Here is a 21,161-nt window from a genome sequence, read left to right on the forward strand (position 1 = left end):
TTCCTTGTTCCCACAATTCTGTTCTGTCTACTCCGCCTACCTAATTTTCTGTCTCTTAAAGGGCCAAGGCAGTATCTTTATTAATAATGAAAGTAACACATAGACACTCCTCCATCATATGTGTGTGTGTGAGTCTACTTAATGTTGCTTATATGTACATGTACTTAAGGCTGACCTCTGGGATTAGATAATTTATCAGGGGCTCATCCCAGAAGGAGACTGAGTATCTCTCTTAAATTGGGAGAGGGGCCTCGTGCTCCAGACACTTGAGGTGTCAGCTTATGTTGTCATTATGTAGCTCTTGTTTAAATGTCCATATTGTCAAGTATTCTGGCAGTTTTACTAATACATGCATTGATATAAAAATGAATATTGAGTAAAATAGTTGTTTGTATAGAATTAAAGCTAATTGCTATCAGCATAAAATAAACTGTCATACACTCTTACACATAAGGAATTAGAAAATGAAAAGGTCCAAATGATTTACAGGACAAAGCAACAAAGCACACACACACACACACACACACACACACACATATATATATATAAACACATACATACACATACGCACACACACACACACACACACACACACACACACACACTAAGCTAAGCTAATGAGAACCCTATGATGTCAAACTAATAAGAACCCTTGGAAATAAGAATGTTGTATTGTAATATTATTGTCTTGGATGAGGGTCATGGTAGAGATAAGGGAACAGAGAGATGTGAAAACCATTCTAAGTTGCAATTGACAGAAATTGCCAATGGATAAGTATAAAGAGAACTCTAGTTATGGCTAAATTTCAGCCTGGGGTTGGTAGATAAAAATGGTGTCATAAAAATAGCATGAAAATCATTGTTGGGGGAGGCCGCTATTTGTATCTCGGCCACTTGGCTAGCTTAGACCTGAAATAATCACACAGAAACTGTATTAATTAAATCACTGCTTGTCCCATTAGCTCTAACTTCTTATTGGCTAACTCCTATATCTTAATTTAACCCATCTCCATTAATTTGTGCATCACCATGAGGTTGTGGCCTACCAGCAAAGTTTCAGCACATCTATCTACGGAAGCAGCTCCATGACTTCTCCCTGACTCCACCTTCTTCCTCCCATGCTATAGGCCAAGCCAGTTTTCTTTATTAATTAACCAATGGGACCAACACATAGATAAAAGGGCCTCCCATACCAATACATAAAGAAAGAAAGGCTGGAGCTGAGACAAGGTAAAAGAATAAATACCCGTCTAGATAGTTCTATACAAATTAATAGATGATACAGAAAGCATAAGTACTTTGGAAATTAGTTCAATGATTTGTATTTGCATGAATTTTAATTTTCATTCTACATCATTGTATCACTGAACAAAAAATGACAGTTTAGTTAGTACTGAAAGCAAATTGATGAGTAAAAATGAAGCTACAGGCATTCATCCTACCTTATCCAACATGATAGCAGAAGAAAAACAGCTGAGAAGTATTTATAACGGTATATTATTAAGTCTTATTTTTGTTTGTGTTCATTGAACAAAAGACTGTAGGGCATCATTATATGGAACATTCAGCTCTGAGGGGCTTTGTGGTTTAGACCAAAAGTCCCATTTGTTATGAAGCTAACACAGAGCCAAATAGTTCAGACAGGTTTTCAAGTTTCATATTTTTCATCCCAAACTTGAAGCAGAAAATTGGGACTAATGATCTGTAACAGACACTTCCTATCTTTGCTTCTGCCTCCAGCAGCTCTACTCTGGCCATCTTGGCACCATTAGCCACAAAATATTTTTAGCAGAATAACTGGAGAATCTAGAGTTTTGGTAGTGATTAACCCTACTTTTTGTATTCTTTTTCCTTCTTCAGTGTCCCCAATGATTCTATCTCCAAACTGGGAAATCATGTAGGGAAAACTCTGGCCATTAGAATCAGACAAATTTACACTGAAAGATCATTCCTGCCCTGAAGCTTTACTGTCATCTGGGCCACTTCTGTTCTGTAAAATAATATTTTACAGTTTGAAGTAGAAATCATTGCCTCTTTTGTTAGGGTTAGTGTATCTGATTATCAATGTGTTAGTGTTTTACATCATGGAGCTAAGATATACATCCATTTGGGTAACTTGTCTCTTCATTTCTCAACATAAGGCTAGACAGTAAACTTACTAATTTGACTCAGCAGTTAACATCTAGCAAGCTTAGATGGAGCAGGATTGTTCTCAACACTTAAAACATTATGGGAATGGTCTTGTACTGTAGTTCAGTACTAGCATAATTGTCTAGCATGCTTTGGGATCCCATCTCATTCCTAGCACTACAAAAAGGGATGCAAGAATATACAAAACACATATTATTATACCGTATTATAAAGCCCGTTCATAAGTTTCCTATCTAGATAGGAATTTATACATTCTCTGACCTTACCAGTCCTACTGGGTATTGCTACCCTACTGCCAGGCTTAACTACATAGATGTTGGTAAATGCACACATATCATATCCTAATATGGGCTGTAATTGTTTTCCTTCTTTCATCCTCAGATTTAACAACAGAAATTCCAGACATGGATGTGGTCCTTCAACTCTGGTTCCTGCTTGTGGAGGCAGGACATGTGGAAGTGGATTCACAGCTTAGGACTTCAGGGTGTTGCAGAGCTCTGAAGAGGAAATTGATACCATTGCTATTTTTGTTCTGAGTTAACTTGCATGCTTGAGATCTAGAAGTAGATTATGTGACTATATGTAAATGAAAATAGTCTTTCAAGAAATTCATCTGATATACAATAGAAAATTTTTATGTGGAAGTATTTAATACTTAAGGAATAATAAAATAGAATACATATTCAAGATATCTAAAATACCTAAAAGTTTAATATTGCTCTATCTAGCCATTACTTCAGCAAATATTTATTATTATCCCCATATTTCACTACTTGGCTAGTTGCTAGAGATCAAACAGCTGGTTTGACTGCTTTCTTATAACTACAACTGTTATTAGGGAAAAGAGAAACTTTACTGTAAGGGTAATATGTGTTGTGTAGAAAATAATTTTTCTAAATGTATGGGGGAAAGATAGAAAATGCCAAAAAGAATCTATGTAGGTGGTGTTCCAAGTACTTACTGAATAAGCAGATGCTGAGGGGAGAACAGGAAAAATCACTGGAGGGGAATAAATAGACACCCAGAGGAAGCACATGCTAGGAAGAGGAAAAGTGTAAGTCCAGACTGAGATCTGAACTGGAGAGAGGGAAAAAACATTAGGTAGGAGGCCTTTCTTTATAGTTGCAGAATATAAAGACACACCATAGAAAGGGAAGTCATGAAGTCTGAGGAATCCAGGCATTTATCCTTCCTCAGCTTCCTCAGCTCTTAACTGAAGTTTGGTTTTACTTTGTTTGAGATAGGACTCTTAACGTTGAAGAATCAGGAAAGAGGACTGAGTCATTTACTGAAATTAAACAAGGCCCAAAAGAAGTCTTCATTGATTTTTTTTTACAAAGATTAACTTCAAATGCAAATCGAATGATATCAGATTAAGAAGTTAGACAACTTTTAATTGAATCTTTGGCTTTTAAAATGGCTAATTGAAGCTGGCCAGTGGTGGCATATACCTTTGATCCCAGCACTCAGGAGGCAGAAGAAGAACTTCTACAGATATAACAAAAGTTCAGTAGAGATATTGAATATTAGAAAAAAATTGCGGAATTAAATCAGGCGATATACTTTAAAGATATATTGACCTCAGAATGGTAACAGGTGGATATCTGTAAGTTCAAGGCCACCCTGGTCTTCAAAGTAACAGTCGGGACTGTTACACAGAGAAACTCTGTCTCCAAAAACAAAAAAATAAAAAACAAAAAAGTGCTAATTCAGAAGGCAAAAGGATGATTAGGCCTTTTAAAGCAAGATCAGCACCAATAGTTGAAAGAAATGGAAGTACCACTGATATTGTATCTCACACTTAAGATATTGCTTTGATAGGAGAAGTAATTTCTAGAAATTTTAAGAAAAATCAATTTTTTTGTGGTAAACAAGGTCATCTGAAAAGGGATTGGAGGCAAGATGTTCCTAAAAACAATGTTCTTCCTAGAAGTAATTCAAACAAAGGGTCCCAGCCTTTTAGAGTATGAAGAAAATATGGCAAAGGCCAGCATTGAGCTTATGAATATAGATCAACAAGAGGCAGGCAAGGTAACCATTTGCCATGGGGAATGCACTGAGGGCCTTCCTGGAGGCTCTAATATCAAAGTTGGCCTATCAGCATCATAGAAACTCATCCACAGGGCAATTAAAAGACACAATACCCATTCTTAATAATCACATATCTCTGGCTATGACTGAGCAGAACAACTTCTACAGATATAACAAAAGTTCAGTAGAGATATTGAATACTAGAAAAAAATTGCTGAATTAAATCAGGCTATATACTTTAAAGATATATTGACCTCAGAATGGTAACGGGGATATGTGTTACACTGGGGATGAGGTTTTGCTTTTGTTTTCACAGGAGAAGAAAATACCATCAAGATAGATAAAGATTAGATTCAAACAGGAGAAAACTATTGATTTGGAGAAGTGATAGTTCATCAAACCTCATGGCCATTTCAATAAATTAACTTATAAGACTAATAAATTTGTCTTTCATTTGATCAGACATAACCTGCCAAAAAGGGAAACTCCCCGAAGTAAAGGTTAGGGCAGGGTTTTATTTTTGTCTTTACAGGAGAATAAAAATATACCACTAAAAAAAATCTAAAGACCAATGGATAAATAAGACCTCTGAAGAAAGATGAATCATCCAAAGCCAATCCTAAGAAAAACAGTAAATTGGCTTAATGCTTAATTTCCAATGAAAAAAAATATATAAATGTTTTCAAATGTTAGTTTCTGTTTTCTATAGACATATAAGGCAAATGGTCTTTTTGTGGTCCCAACTCAATTAAAAATTAAAGTTTGCTTTGGAGTTGGAATGTGACTCTGTCGTTCTCTAAGCCCAAGCATGCTTGTTAGAGGAAAATCTAAAACCTCTGTTTCATGTCAGAAGAGTCATCTGGTATGGAACAGAAGAAAAAGCAAAATGAAGGGACTATTATATTTGCAACACATAATCTGTTGGCCTTACTTTTACTCTTTAAAACTTTTTATAAGGTACAAATATTATCTCAAACTTTATAAAAATTATATATATTTAAACTTTCTGTCATGATAGTAATAGTCATATAGGGTACAAACTATTTCAAGAAATAGACTTGATTTAACTTCCTGTATATGATTTAAGGCTTCAGTGCAAACCACGTAATTAGTAATTAGGCTTGTGAATCTCTGGTATATTAGAGTATGGTCCTTTTACTTCTCCAAGATCTAATGCATGTGATATTTAAAATGTTTAGGTTTTCTACAGTAAATCGCGACCATTCCCATTAAAGACTTTTGAAATCTGCAAAAGGATGATGGTCCTTCCCCAATGATGATCCCACCTAAATTGTGGTAATGCCACTGAGATGACAAATACCAGCCAAAATCATCTTTGAACTACAAACTTCTCAGGACAGTTTTAAGGTGGCTAATTAAAATTGTCCAGCATCACAGAATACTCCAGCCAGAACTTCATTGGTAAGCCTTGCACTTTGCCATCACACCAAGACTGGACAACAGCAAGCTCTCCCAGGACTTGCTATTTATCTCGTTTTTTTTTTTTTTCAGAGTACCCTGAAGATGTTATCTCCTCCATCCAGTAAGAAGTAATCTTAAGAACACAGTGCCCACATTCCTAAGAGATGGAGTGAGTAGTTTTTGGTTGTTTGGTGAATGCTCTCATTGTGTAAGGTGCTTGACTACAAGTTGTTATTTATCATGGTCAGAGAGTAAACTTAAGCAAAGGAGATTAGATTCAGGAAAAGAAAAAAAGGTGGGATTTAGAAACAATTGGATAAAAGGTTAGAATATTGAATCTACATTCAAACTTAAAAATACTATTTGTCTCAAATATTTTACAGTGGTATGGGTTTTTTTGTATACTGATACAAATATAAAGTTACTTTGTTATACTGCATATATGCTTCTACTCTTGTTTAAAATATTTCTGTATATTGATACAAATTTAATGATATTTTTATATTGTATAATGTTTCTATTCTTAATATATTTTGTATATTGATACAAATTTAATGTAATTTTTGTTTCACTGTATATATTTCTATTCTTCTTTAAAGCATTATACCTAGGCAGCTCATTTTAAAATTAAAAATTTAATGTAAAGTTTTAGTCCTTTAAAGCTATTTTGGTTAATAAAGAAAGACATGTTAGAAGTTAGTCATCTATAATAACCAAACTTAGAGTCATGTTAGGTATGTGTTCAAGGTAAAAGAGAGAGATGTTTTAAATAGATGGATGCTCTTCAAACATTTCAAACCAACAGAATATGGCATTTAAAATACTTTAATAACATAAGATTTTTCATGACAGTGAGACATGACTGATTTGGTAGCACCAATTTACTTCAAAAAATTATGATGGGCATCAAAGAAACAATTTGATATGGATTTTGCTTTCAATGTGACAAAGTTAGCTGTTTGGTCAAGAAACTGACCTTACTTTGACTGCTGATAGTATGCTGTTCAAATTGAGTGAACAAGACCCCCGAAAATAGTGACTGCCAAAGCATGATAGGAACGTCCTTTAAAATTTCCTGAATCACAGAAAATTATATCAGATAATCTAGGCCTGTAGGTTGAAGATAGGCATACTAATTTTGCAGAGGAACCTTGGGGTGACTGTCCAAAAATCCAGATGTCTGTATTACTTCTATAGTTTTGGAAGTTTGCTCTACACTCCCTGTTTACTCAGGTAATATTACATCTTTTGGAGGTCTCTGATGGGGAGGAAGACTAAATAGTCAAAACTACAATTTAGTTACAAACCTTAGAAGTCTCCAAGAGAGGATAGAAAATAGAGGAGTTTTTCTTCAGTCGCCTAATACACATGGACTGAACATTGTAAATGTAATTCTTATTAAATAATTGTTCTTATTGCATTTACTATGTTAGACTTAAATGGAGTACTTCCTTTTTATTAGACAAAAGGGGAAAATGTTATGGGAGACTTGTTTGTATTGTTGTTTCAAGACCTCCAATGGAGTTGGGCCATGAGTCTGCTGGATGGAGCCCATGTTCAGCAGGCTGGAATGAACCATGGTGTTTTCCAGTGAATTCATAGGAAGATAGAGAGACTCAGAGAGGCATAAGGAGGGGCTTGGAAAGATTTAAGAGTCCTTTCATTATGAGAAAAAGTGGAGGTCAGCTGATCCTTTTCTTTGTCACTCTGAGAATTTATCAGATTTATACCCTAATATCTGACTCCAAAGCATTACTTACTAACAAAGCATTAAAGACAACAATAGACCATTTGCAAGGCAAATAGAATAATACTCTTTGAAACAAAGCTGGCTTCAGGCAAGAGCAAATGAGTGAGTTGGTTCTAGAAAGATCTGATCCAAAAGATGACCAGGTATATGTATATGGAATGGGCACATTAACTAAAATATGAATGAGTGATGAATCTGACTTCTTACTGGCCTTCCATAGAAAGATTTAACTTTGTATAGTGTTTTTTGGAATAGATAGAAACCATTGACATCAGTCAGCACTGCCATAATGATAAGATGGGGAAGGATCCTAACTACATAGAAGGAAGCAGGGTGCAGCCCCTAAACATGCTTTAAGGTCCTTCACACAGGGACACCAATGTGAGGGGACAATGCTGAGTCAAAATTTCTACAATCAGGCTAGTGCGGTGGTTCATGCCTTTAATCCCAGCACTCAGACAGGCAGAGGTGATCTCTGTATTTGAGGCAAGCATGATCTGCAGTGCAAGTTCCAGGACAGTGAGCGCTACAAAGAGAAATCCTATTTCAAAAGACAAACAAACTACAACAAAATGATATCAACAAACCAGGTACTCTTGGATTCCTGTATACTCAGCAAGTGACATTAGTCTCCCATGTCATTTGATTTAAGAGCATCCAGTCTGAGTACCAGTGTAATATTTATGAATTTCACTGCCAGTTTTTCAAGACTACTGTGCATTGTAGGAGCATCCCCTTCTCCACACCATCTTCCAAGCCTGGGCTGTTCTAATTTTAGTGGCTTCTCTCCTTTCACAGAGCTTCTTACTAGATGTCGAGCACAGATATGGAGTTTAGGAGAAAGGTTGCAAGTGAAGATATATGTCTTGGAAATAGATATAAATAAAAAATGTGGAAACAATAGATTGTAAACAGTTCCTAGAAATATTTTACAGTACATCCTAAATTTAGGATATCAGTGTCACTGAAGAAAAATGAGAAGCTAATGAAGTTTAAAAACCACAATGAGTCTATAAGCAACTCAATAATTACTACATTGGGATAATTATTTTTACAATCACTTAAGTCTCATAAAGATCATGACAGTATAATATAACTTCAGATATGACTTCCTAATATTTTGTATATGATAAGTGATTAAAAACAGATTCAAACATCTTTCCTATGTTTCAGTTTTAAGACTATTTATTAGCAGAGATTTACTATATTTTTCCAGTGTCAATATATTTAAGGAAGTGCAAAAATGAGGGCACTTGAGTTTACTCCTGAATATGAAGTATTTATTTCCTTGTTGATTCTTCCAAGTAAACAGATTTCAAAATGCTCTCTCTTACCTGGGTAGAGGGTACAATCCATGAATGACAGATCATCAATTGCAATATCCCCAGTGAAGCCATCTCCAACTGAAGCCACTATCAAGATCTGAGGTATAAAAAAAAAGGGTATTGAATTATGAATGAAATTATACAAACCCATGACTGAGAAAGAATTTACAAGTCTGGGGAGACGGCTCATTCATTATGTAAGTCTGAGGTCCTTTGTTTGATTCCTTACACTAACATAAAAATTGTGGGTTCTGTTGAGTACCTTTAATCTTAGCATTAAGGAGGTGGGGACAGGAGGGTTCTAGTGGCTCACTGGACAGACAGTCTAGCCTGATTGGTAAGACCAGGATCTCAGTGAGAAAAAGACCCTCACTCAAAGAGATAGTTATGGTTCATGAGGATGACAATTGGACTTGTAGTCTGAGCTCCACGTGCCCACACAACTGTGCTTGTACCACCAAACACATGCACCTTCCTACGAAATGTATGCATGCATAAATTGCAAACACACACATATACATATATATGCCACATGAACACATAGTGCACTTGTACTAGCGCTTACATACACCTTCCTACAGACATATATGCATTAATGTGAAACCACAATATATTCATGCACCCATGTGAACACACATACACACACACACACACACAGAGAGAGAGAGAGAGAGAGAGAGAGAGTGAGAGAGAGAGAGAGAGAGAGCACAAATAAAAGGAAAACTCTTGGCTTCCCTTGGTTATAGGAAGTATTAGCATTATGGAGCCTATTTTGATGCTCAGTCTTTATCTGTACTGTGTCTACTGTGTCTTGTGTAGCTAGGGTCCCAGAAATCAGACTGAGGGAATGAAGAAAGGACAGACACACAGACACAAGCACAGAAAAGCTGGGGTCAGGGCAACTGTATACCTCTGAGAGAGCACTGCCAAATACTCAGCAACCAGGAACCTGGGTGCATTTATTATCTATAGCAAAGGGGAGAAGTTAGCTAACCTCAGCAGGAAGTCTCTGGTGGCAGCAATCTCAGACTATAAACATCCCAGAGGAGGAAGCTATAGATGAGAGTTTTGCATACACTAGTTAATCATTTGGAAATGATTAACACTCTCTATCAACATTCTTGCTGAGGTCTGAAGAAGGCATTTCTGTTCCCTGGTCCTGACCTGTAAGGAAGGCATTTTAAATTTCCCATGTCCCAGAGGCTGCTTTGCTCCTTGTCAGTCATATGTATTCACAAGGGGTTCCTCAGTTCCATACACTGAATCTGACGACATCCAATTGCCTGAAATCTCATGGTACGGCTCCAACCTCTTCCCTAGAGATTTCTGAGTGGTTCTAAGACAATGTGATTGTCTTGTTTCCTTCTGACTTTTAGGCATCTCAGGTTCTCTCACTTCCCACCTCTTCCAGTTTTCCCCTTTTGCCTTTCATCAAGAATTTATCCACTTCTCAGGTTAAATGTCCACACCCTTTCAGGAGCAATTTTAAGTGTTTTTCAACATGTATCAGAAACTGATGAATCCATATTGATTTCCTTGGGACCGCACTAATCACAACAAATCACGTGACTATGTTGCTGTTACAGAAGCTGTAACTCCACCAAAACCCCAGGAAAAGGGGAAATACAGCAGATTGTGATTAAAGCTGAGATTTAGTGTAATAGAATTAATCATGATGAATTATTTTAATACCTATGCAAATGTGTGGCATACTTACACAACATCTTCGTATAATTTAATAAAAGAGTTCTTGACGCAAATCCAAAGTTTTAAGAGAAAAAACATTCTTTTTTCCACTATTAAAGCAAAAGAGAATTTCCATTCATGCTCCCTTCACAAATGCTGACTCTGGAAGCAGAATTTTTATTTCACTTCTCTTGTCAAATCCTATCCTGCACTGAATGTTATCATGTTCCTCATTTATGAATCAGCCCATCGAAGAAGGGAGGTCTGGAAGGTCAAATTTGCTGACCTCAAATGGCTTGGTAACTGTAGCAAACTTTTCTTTCTTTCTTTCTTTCTTTCTTTCTTTCTTTCTTTCTTTCTTTTCCCTTTTTTTGTTTGTTTAATATTTTTCAGGCCAGGACATCATAAAGTTTTGTCAACATGAGAAAGATTTAACAATTCAAATCCTAGGCAAATACAGTTCACCTGCTATTTCCCGAGAAGAGCTTATGTATTGACAAAACGCATTATTTTCATTACCATCATGATACAACAAAATATTGCAACAAGTTGGTCCACAGGAGGAAATCCATGCCGGGTATTGTAAACTCAGTTAAAAAAAATCCATAGCTAAGGAGGTCTTAGGTCCTAGGCAGGAGGTTAATGCTGTTGTTTAACTAAATTCAGAGTGACAACGCATGTTTATGGCCTCAGACATCACTCCTCTCAGCCTGATCAGAGAAGCTTCTCTTTGCAATGATAATCACAAATATCGTGACTGTCGTTGGTCAAGGTAATGAAAATAGGTGACAGTTGGATACTCAACCCTATAAAAGGTGTTTGTACCATCCCCTCTAAGATTCAGGGAATACTGTGGAATATAGGACAGAAAGAATATAGGGAGAAAAACTTCCAAATACACTCCAAGGCATGGCATAGCTGTCTGTTGCACCCATGTTTACACAACTTAAGTTGCCTACTGAGCCTGTACAGATTAGGTCTGTCAACTGTCAATCATAGATCAAAGAGAAATCAAATTGGCTAAATGAATTCTGGTGGAGGGGTAGTAATTGTTAATTGTTTTCAATTGTGTACCCACGCAGGAGCCTACCCTCACACCAATAGCCATTTCTAAATCATAATCACAGATAATATGCTAGTTAAAATCAGTGGGTCATAAAATAGCACAATAGATATGAATGTAGAAAAGGGGCATGTTGGGAGGAAGAGGGAAGGAGAGAGGTGGAGGAAGAATAAGGAGGCCAGGGTCAAGTTGAGAAAAATAGTAATGTACTGAACAAATGTATGTGTCAAAGAAAATATCTAAGAATTTTTTTAAAAAACCATTGGAAGGGAAAACAAAATGCAGAAAATATATTCAGGATAAAATCCTACAAATATCAATAAAAGGAGATCAACCATGGAATTTGGCAAAAATTAGTACAAAAATGTATATTGAAGAAAAGCCCATGAATAGCTGAAAATAGCCAACAACCAGCTCAGCTCAGAAGAAAAGGGAAATCAGATAAATAAAGATACACTGTGATTCATATACACAACTCATGGTTATCATTAGTGTAGCAATATGCATGGAGAGAAAAATAATGTCAGAATCCAAATATTTAATGGAAGAATACAGTTGTAGCCCATGGAAACATCTGTGCAGTAACTTTGGTTAGATAAACAATATATAGCTTCATTCTAGGATAGAGGCTCATCTATTGTCTTTGTATAGCCACAAAATAAGAAACTGGTCAATTTTATTAAAAATTACAGGAATATAATTGTAACCTAGAGAATGCCCGAGGAGGTGAATATTACATTTTAAAGACTGCTGTTTACATGGCTTATTCTGTTAGAGATCACTCGGTATAATCTGGCAAGCACATTGTTGCTGCCTCTCAAAGAAGATAGGCAGGTCCTGCCATAACACATAAATTGAACCATGCATAACATTTGTCAAAATATCACTATGTTAAGGATATATCATGTGAGCATTCTTGAGAACCAATAGACAGTAGTTTCAAGTTCTGATAAAAATAAAATGTTCAATTCTGTGTCTTACAGAGAGTCTTTCTCAATAACTGGTCAAACGAATCATTTTAAAAGGCTCCTAGGGGGTGGTCAGATGACTCAGCAAGCAAAGGCTCTTCCCAACAAGATCGAGAACCTGAGTTTGCTCCCCTGGACCCACATTGTGGAAGGAGAGAACCCACTCCTGCTAGTTGTACCCTGATCCCCACAAACATACTATGGTGAGCACTCCCCCACCCAGTAAATACATATAATAAATAAATGAATAAATAAATATAACACTTAGTAACACATCATAGTCTTAAAACTCATTTTTCAAATATTGGTATAAATACATATGCCCTATATTTAACTTAAGTACATAAAAAGTTCTTAAATTATCATGAATAATCTAGAAATTACTATGTCTCTGCACTCATGTGTCTGTACGCAATCATACATACAAAATATCTCTGTTCTGAAAATTCCTCTTTATATCTAGTGTTGTTTTTAGAGTGAATAGAAGTACATTGAAATATTAGTTCTATATGCAAGATAATTGCATTCTGGAAATTAGGGGAGCCACATTTTATGCCCACGTCCCATTGCATTTTATTAAATACCTTAAGATGCAATTGAAAACCCAGTTCAGTGTAAACTATGGCTTTCTTAACTTACAGGTCACAACTGTGGGTTTACAAAGAATTGGGAAAGAATTTGGCAAAAGATTTCTTGGTGCACATAACCTAAAATTAATTAAAAATCTAGTGTGGTATAATTGAGATGTCTTGGCAGCTGTACCACATACATTCCTACATCCATGATTCTAAATACACAGCATGTGTATTTTGCTTACGCATGTCCTGGTACCATGGGTTACCTACAGACACTGCCTGAAACACCACAGCTCAGACACAAGACTATTGCATGCCACAAGCTGCCATGGTTTGTTTGTTTGTTTGTTTGTTTGTTTTACTAAGGCACACTAAAGCTTTTCTGCTCTTATAGAAGTGCAATGTTTTAATGATGGAAGAGACATCACATGTTCTTTTCATCTCTAATGAATGGAGTTTTCAAAGCATGTCATCTTATTGTTCAAGTCTTGAACAAAGTCACACCTTACTAGTTACCAACGATTTCCAAAGAACAGACATTTACATTTCCCCCTCATATTTCTTAATAGTTTCTCTTTAGTTTTCATTTTGTTTTCCCAGAAACCTGAAGGCCTTGTAAGACTGATTTTACTAAGTGTTTGTGAGGAATTGTCCTCAATTCTGACTAAGACATCCAGAGAATTACTTAATATGTATCATGTAATGGATAATTCTTGTGGGGCCCTGAAAGTTTGCTGTAGAATAAGAAAATCTGCCCTCTACTACACATGAAAAGATTTGTTTAATTCAACATAAAAGGGCTTTTAATCATCCTTAAAACTGCTTACAAAACCCTAAAAGGAATCCCTATAAAATAAAACTCAGATTTGATCTAACAAACCTTATGTTTATAGGTCTATCTCTATTTCGCCTTATTGCACGCACAAACCACTGCAGAATAATTGGAGCTTTTAAATATTATACTGAATATGAAAAAATTATTTAGTATGGACCACAAAAGTACATCTAAACTGTTTAAGAAACTAAGCACAGAGATGGATAATAAAAATATAATTGTGATATCAAAGGATTAAGTGAACTTAGACATATAAGTAAACCAAGTAAAATGAGAAGATTCCTTCAAAAAATATGATTTCTACATAATCTGTCTGAGTCCTTAAATGGGTTAGAAAAATGTTAAATGTTTTGTTACTCTTTAGTATTCAGAATGAATTTATTTTTAGATAATGTTGAGCTATGTAGAATATGGCATTTTACAGGTTTTTGACTTAAGAAAAGAATTATGTGCCACATTGGTATTATAGTGTTTCTATGGTAACCAGAATGAAAAACAAAATCTGACCGTGCCTTTGAATATCTTATATATAATACACAAAAGACTAAATAGTGACTCTTGGGCTAGACCTAGATCATCAAGTTTTGGTTTAACTTAAAAGTATTTTTCAAGTCAAATAGGTGGCTAATGTTTTAAGTAGGATATTTCTCAAGAAGACACTGCCCCACGGTGATCACAGGCTCTCTCTTCTATGTTGCATACTACTGATTATCTTCTTTTTTATTTATTTATTTTTATATTATTAAAAATTTCTGCCTCCTCCCCGCCTCCCATTTACCTCCCCCTTCCACCTCCACTCCCCCTCCCTCTCGTGCCCGAAGAGCAGTAAAGGTTCCCTGCCCTGTGAGAAGTCCAATTTCCTCCCCACTCCATCCAGGTCTAGGAAGGTGAGCATCCAAAGAGGCTAGTCCCCCTCCAAAAGCCAGTATGTGTAGTAAGATCAAAATCCAGTGCCATTGTCCTTGGCTTCTCAGCAGTCCTCCTTGTCCACCATGTTCAGGGAGTCCGGTTATCTTATGCTTGATACCTGTCCATCATTCCTATACTTTGTCTGGTCTCAAAAGCACCTAAGTCTATAAATTTCTTCATTTTGTTAAGTCAGAAGCCAAAGTGTCTGAGATTTTCCCCTACTTCTCAGGCAACAAGCCAGACTGTCACATGCCTTATACAAACATTTTTTTAAAAAAAAAGAAAAGCAGATTGTGTAGTAAAAAGCTATAGTCAGAGAAGGAAGTGCCTTCCACCATTGTCCCATTCCCACATGGTAATAGTGTACACAAGGACTGGGTTCTTAGAAGAAGCATGACATTGAGAGACTCTTGTTGCAGGTTGCTGGCATAACTGCCCGTTGTGGAAGGAAAGAAGGAGGGAAAGCAGTGAGTGGGGGATTTGCTTTTCTATGTAAGGGATGAAAACATCGATAGAGCAAGACCATTCGTGAGGTGTCTTTTTATACTTTCTCACTATATCTATAATTGAATTATTTAAGTCAATGCAGCCTCCCATGTTGTGACTGCTATTCTTGGTTGTCAACATTATACCTGGAATGAACTATAAGCCAGAAATGAAGAGCACACCTGTGATCTAGATCTTAAGGAAAGAAGATAACATGCCTTTGATCCAGACCTGGTACTAGAAGGCACATCTTAAATCTTGGCAACATTTTTTGCTGGAAGCTTATAGAAAGACAATGAAGAAGGAAGGGTTTGTTCTTACCTGCCTGCCCTTGCCTTGTCAGCACATCCCTTCCAACTGGGACACCCAGCCTTGCGGGACTGAAAAGCTACTAGATTCTTGAAATTTCTATTTATAACTAGTCATTGTTGGACTGCAGCCGGTAAATCATTGCAATACATCCCCACATTAAAGGCATGTTGTCTTGTTGTCTCAATATCTGGATCATAGGTGTGCCCGCCTTTTCCAGAATACACAAACATACACACACACACACACACACACACACAGAGAGAGAGAGAGAGAGAGAGAGAGAGAGAGAGAGAGAGAGAGAGAGAGAGAGAGAAATAGAGAGAGAGCTAGACAGAAAGACAGACACACAAACACACAGGGGAGAGAGAGAGAGAGAGAGAGAGAGAGAGAGAGAGAGGCAGACAGACAGACAGAAGGACAGATAACACACACAAACACAGAGGGAGAGAAAGAGAGATTAATAGATTAATTCATTCCATAAGTTGAATGACGCTAGAGAACCTTGACTAATCCTGACTAATATGCTTGTCTTATTTAGAACCAAAGTCTTCTCTTTTGTCAGGATCCCAGGGACTGCACACAGTTACAGCTTACAGTTTCTCTTCAGCAACAAGACCTCTCTCTCCCCATCAGTGTCTCTGCTGTGTTGAGTGCAGGGAAAAACATACTGAAGAGCTTGGAGCTTGGTAGAAAAGGCAAGGTCATAAAAACTTAGACATAACACTTTATATACAAAACATGTTCTAAATATTAAGTGACCTGTGCACACACACAGACACACAATCTTCCTTCTAAGTCGTAGGAAATGTGGTTACTTCTGGTGATTTTAAAGGGCTCAGAAAGCCAGAGTTTATTTCAGCTTCTTTTGTCACATTAGATGTACTCAAAGGCAAAAACAACTGGACGTGGTTTGCTTTGATTCTACTTTTTCTTCTTTCACTTCCCCTACATTACAGTGCCTTTCTGAAACTTCCTAAGTGGATTTTGAAAGGGATAAACGTTGGTCAATTTGAAACAAATTTGCTCCTGAAACTCTGCAGACCTGCATGCTATTTTAAAGCATCCTCTGGGGACCAGTTTTGTAGAAGCTTTCTCACATCCCATCCGTTATTTGAATGAAGACAAATAATGCTCTGTTTCTCCAAGTCATAAGAATTTATACAAAGCAGACTTGACTGCTGGTTACAATGAAGCATTTAATTGAAAAAGCCCGGTCGATAACAGGAAAAGAAATGAAAACGAGGTTTAAAGCTATTGACTGAAAAGTTCAGAAAGTTGTGGTTTTATTATTAAGAATTACATAATGAGGCCTACAATCTTAACAGAATATAATGTACTATTGCTTAAACGGTTTCCATACACATGCCAGAGTGCAGTTCTCCTTTAATAACCATTTATTTTTTATTGATTAAATATTTTCTTTGATAGCCTCGTATATGTATTTAATGCATTCTGGTTATTATTCCGTCTCTTTCCCATTCCTAGCATTAGCTCCCTCCCGTAAATTTCCTTTCCTGTCTTATCTTTAAATAATTTTTTCAATCAACGGAGTCAATCTTCTATACCATTAAATATTATATTTAAAGAAAAGTGAGTATAACTCTAGTTTATTATTATATATACAAAATGATTCCTTATATACCCAAATACCTATATACTTTTTATCTCCTTATGTAGGGGGCATTTAGCCTCTATGATGGCTAAAATGAAAATGTCCCCATAGACCCAATGGTTGAATATTTGGTCCCCAGTTTTTAAAGCTGTTTGTGCAGGTTTCGATGTATATGGCCTAGCTGGAGGCTGCATATCACTGGGGATAGGCTTTGGGACTTAAAAGGCTCTTGCCATTACCAGTATGCTTTTCGCTTTCTGCTTATACTTAATAGGCTGTGAACTTCTTGCTCCAGTCTCCACAGCTGCCTTGATGCTCCTATCACCATGGCAGCCTGCTGATATGCTACTCCACCATGCTACTAATAGACTTTTCACCCTCTGGAACTATACATCCCAAATAAACCCTTCCTTCTAGAAGTTACATTGGTTATGGTGTTTCATCACAGTAATATGAAGATAACTAATAAACTTTTCTACTTAGCAATTTAAAACTAACCCAGACTTAAGTACGGAGGGAGGGGAACTGGGAGACAAATCTATACCCTTCCAATAATCACCTTGTTTAGTTTTTTTGTTTTGTTTTTTATTATTTTTGTGTTGTTGGATCAAAGTCAACTTGTGGAGGAAAAGGTTTCTTTCATCTTAGACCTCTAGGTCACCGTTCACCACTAAGGAAAGTCAGGTAGGGACTCAAGATAGTAAACTAGCAACAGCAACCATGCAGGACCACAACTTACTGGCTTGTTCCCCTGAATTATGCTAAGTGAGCTTTTTGTACACCAAATGCCCACCTTTGGAGGGGGCAAAGCAATGCCCACAGTACACTAGGCTCTCCCACATCAAACAGCATTCATGAAAACCCCCACAACATGGTCATAGACCAATCTGATGGAGGCAGTTCTTCAGTAGACATTCTCACGTCTACTGAGTTCAAGATTAGCCAGTACCACTATATTTGTCTTGGCACTGTCAATGTCCCATAATATTCACAGCATTAGCTATTGTGCATTAAAAATCCACTGAGGATTCCTGCACAGGCTTTACTCAGAAAAGTCTATTGGGCTACTTGAACCGAAGCTGTGTTTCTCCTCCCCACTGCTTACAGTGTTGTATTCTTTGTGCATTTCTGCATTTAGATGTTATCCTCTTCTCTGATTGAAAACAAGTATAAATTGATACCGTGCTTTTGTTTCCCAGATTCCAAGGACCGAATAAACACACAGAAACTGTATTAACTACAACACTGTTTGACCAATGGCTCAGATATATTACTAGCTGGCTCATACATCTTAAATTAACCCATTTCTATTCCTCTATGTATTGCAATATGGCTGTGGTGTTACATTGTTTTCTACATGTCTTGTTTTGTTGGTAGCAAGCTGGAATTTCCCTGACTCTGCCTTCTTTCCTCCTTTATCTCTATTTGAATTTTCCACCTTGATATATTCTGCCCTGCCATAGGCCAAAGCAGCTTCTTTATTAACCAATGGTAGTAAAACATATTCACAGCATTGCAGAGGGGCATCTCACATCAGACAAGCTCTCAGACAGGCATTGAGGGCCATACAACATTGCTGTGAAGCCATCTTTCTGGACACTGTGAAGATGTCTTGCTCTCATTGGTTCAATAATGAGCTATATGGTTCATTAGCTAGGAAGGAAGAGGTTAGGCAGGACTTGTGGACAAAAAGAGATCATGGTGATAAAGAGGGTGGAGTCAGCAGCCAGATGCAGGGGAAGCAAGAGATTAACATGCCATGCTGGAAAAAAGGTACTATCACATGGTAGAATATAGGTTAAATATATGGGTTAATTTAAGTTGGAAGAACTAGTGAGTTACAAGCCTAAGCTATCAGCCAAGTATTAATAATTAATAATAAGCCTCCATGTCATTATTTGTGGAGTTGGGGGTCTCCACACAAAACTCCACCTATCCAGCATTTGCAGAGCATACCCAAATCACAGTAAATGTTTACTTATTTGGGGAGGATTATTTCCAATAAAACAGTTTACATCATTATGGTGATGCGGCCAATTCCCTACATTTACAGAGCAGGTACTGTGGCTGATATATCCCAAGTAGGTTTTATTTACATAGCATGCCAAGACCAAACACAGTGCTAATTCTTCCTACCCCACCACACTGTCATCTAATTTTGACAAACCTTCCTTTGCTTCTACAACTCTCATGTATCTCTCTCTTCTTCCTACACAGCCTTCCTGTTAGATTGCAATTTAATTTATACTGTTTCTATGTAGTTTTTCAAGTGTGTTCTTCTCTCTCTATCCCTAAATCCACTTGGTTATAAGTTTTCAGATCCTTCCCTTCCTCTTTTGCTATTTCTCAATTATCACATTCTATTAAGAATAATGGTTTTATTTGTTAGATAAACATTAGGATATGTTAAAAGAAATTAATAATTTTATATATAGAACATTATGTATTAAAAATCTATCATTTTATTTTTGTTCCTTTTGAGGTGCATTTTGCCCTATGGACTGATAGTAATCTTCCAGTCAACTAGAAGGATTTATAATCAGTACAGAAACACAGCATTGGATATATAAATGAAAGTGCTTTTAGACAAGATTTGCAGAACAGGGAAGTGATTCCGAATGGGAGCAGCACCATTCCATGACCTGAGACCTAGGACTAAACCAAGGGAGAAAGCATCTTGAGCACCAGTGTTCTCCCATACTGCTTCCTGACTGCAGATAGTAGGGCAAGTCTCACATTCCTGGCATCACTATGTTTCCTCTACGATGGCTTGGCCCCTAACACTGAGCCAGAATAAACCTGCTTTTCCTGAGCAAGGAAAATGTAACTTATCCAGCACCTCTTCTTGACTTTGCAATTCTGCTTCTGTGTCTGCTGAGAGTACAACTATGTGCCATGAGAATTGATGGATATTTCTTTAGCTCTGGTTGGGGCAGAAGGAATGTGTAGACTCTGAAATCCTTATACTGTATTGGAATGGGATCTAGAAAATGCAAATAACTCACCTCTAGGCCCCAATGAAATGATGCCTGACATACTCCAAGAAAACTCTTGGCTGTTAAAAAAAAAATAAAAAAACCTAGTCCTTTCAACCAAATTTCTGCTATTTGTTTTTCTTTTTGTGGCTTCTACCAGTATGACTAACGATGAAACAGGGAAGATCTACAGCAGTACAAACCATTTCAATATTTAAAGAGTGGCTCTGTATCACTTGGTTTTGCTTTTTTAAAAAACAACAACAAAAAAAATCTTGTTTTTGTTTTTGTAAGGGAGGTGCTGAGACAAGCTCTCCCTAGACCACCCAGACTAACCCGGAACTTACTCCCTCATCCAGAACGTCCTCTGACTCCTAATCCTCCTGGCTCAGCCTCCTGAGTTCTGGAGTAACAGGCATGTGTCTGTACTCCAGTCTCTTGTGTTGAGAAAATGATTGATTTCTACTATGAAAACATGACATTTCTCCCGCTAGCCCTGCAGCAATATGAACAACACCACACCGGTCTTTGTCACACTTCATTACTTAGGGACTTTATAACTGCTCTTGTCCCTCGGATTCCCATAGAGGGAGTGGCCTCCATACTAGGTATTCTGCTATAAACTCATTTGCAGTTTAAGTTTTAAAATACCATTCTAATTAAACAACAGTTGCCTTTGACACTAAGGCTTTTAATGACACTGTGGTTGAAAATAAAGTTCCGGCGTGACATTTGAAACGTTTATTTGAAGACTTCATTATCATGTTCTGTCACTCAAGAGTTTTACTTCCTTAAAGTAAAAAATTCGATTTTAACCTTCTCGTCCATTTACTATAAATTTAACTATAAAAACTTTATTGGCAACTAAACCATTGATCCCCAGAGTGATATTTTATGGTTATTTGGTCATTAATTTTAACATAACATGGTTTGCGGGGAGAAAGTAAGTCATTAAAATCCCCGAATTAACACATATTTTTACTTAAGACAGACTAAAATATAAAACAGACACCAGCAGATGTTATCAGGATGGCGTGAGGGGCTATGCACAAACTTTGGAA

The 21,161-nt window shown here is 36.9% G+C and overlaps 1 protein-coding gene across 1 annotated transcript in view; it reads right to left on the reverse strand.

Moving 5' to 3' along the window:
* Positions 1-21,161, reverse strand: part of Malrd1 (MAM and LDL receptor class A domain containing 1) — a 617,971-nt gene that overhangs the window by 413,291 nt on the left and 183,519 nt on the right. Inside the window, exon 18 of the mRNA XM_038334493.1 lies at positions 8,689-8,776. Within this exon, the coding sequence (XP_038190421.1) occupies positions 8,689-8,776 (88 nt within the window). The remainder of the gene's footprint in view (positions 1-8,688; positions 8,777-21,161) is intronic.

This window comes from Arvicola amphibius, chromosome 6 (assembly GCF_903992535.2).
Source record: "Arvicola amphibius chromosome 6, mArvAmp1.2, whole genome shotgun sequence".
NCBI lineage: Eukaryota > Metazoa > Chordata > Mammalia > Rodentia > Cricetidae > Arvicola > Arvicola amphibius.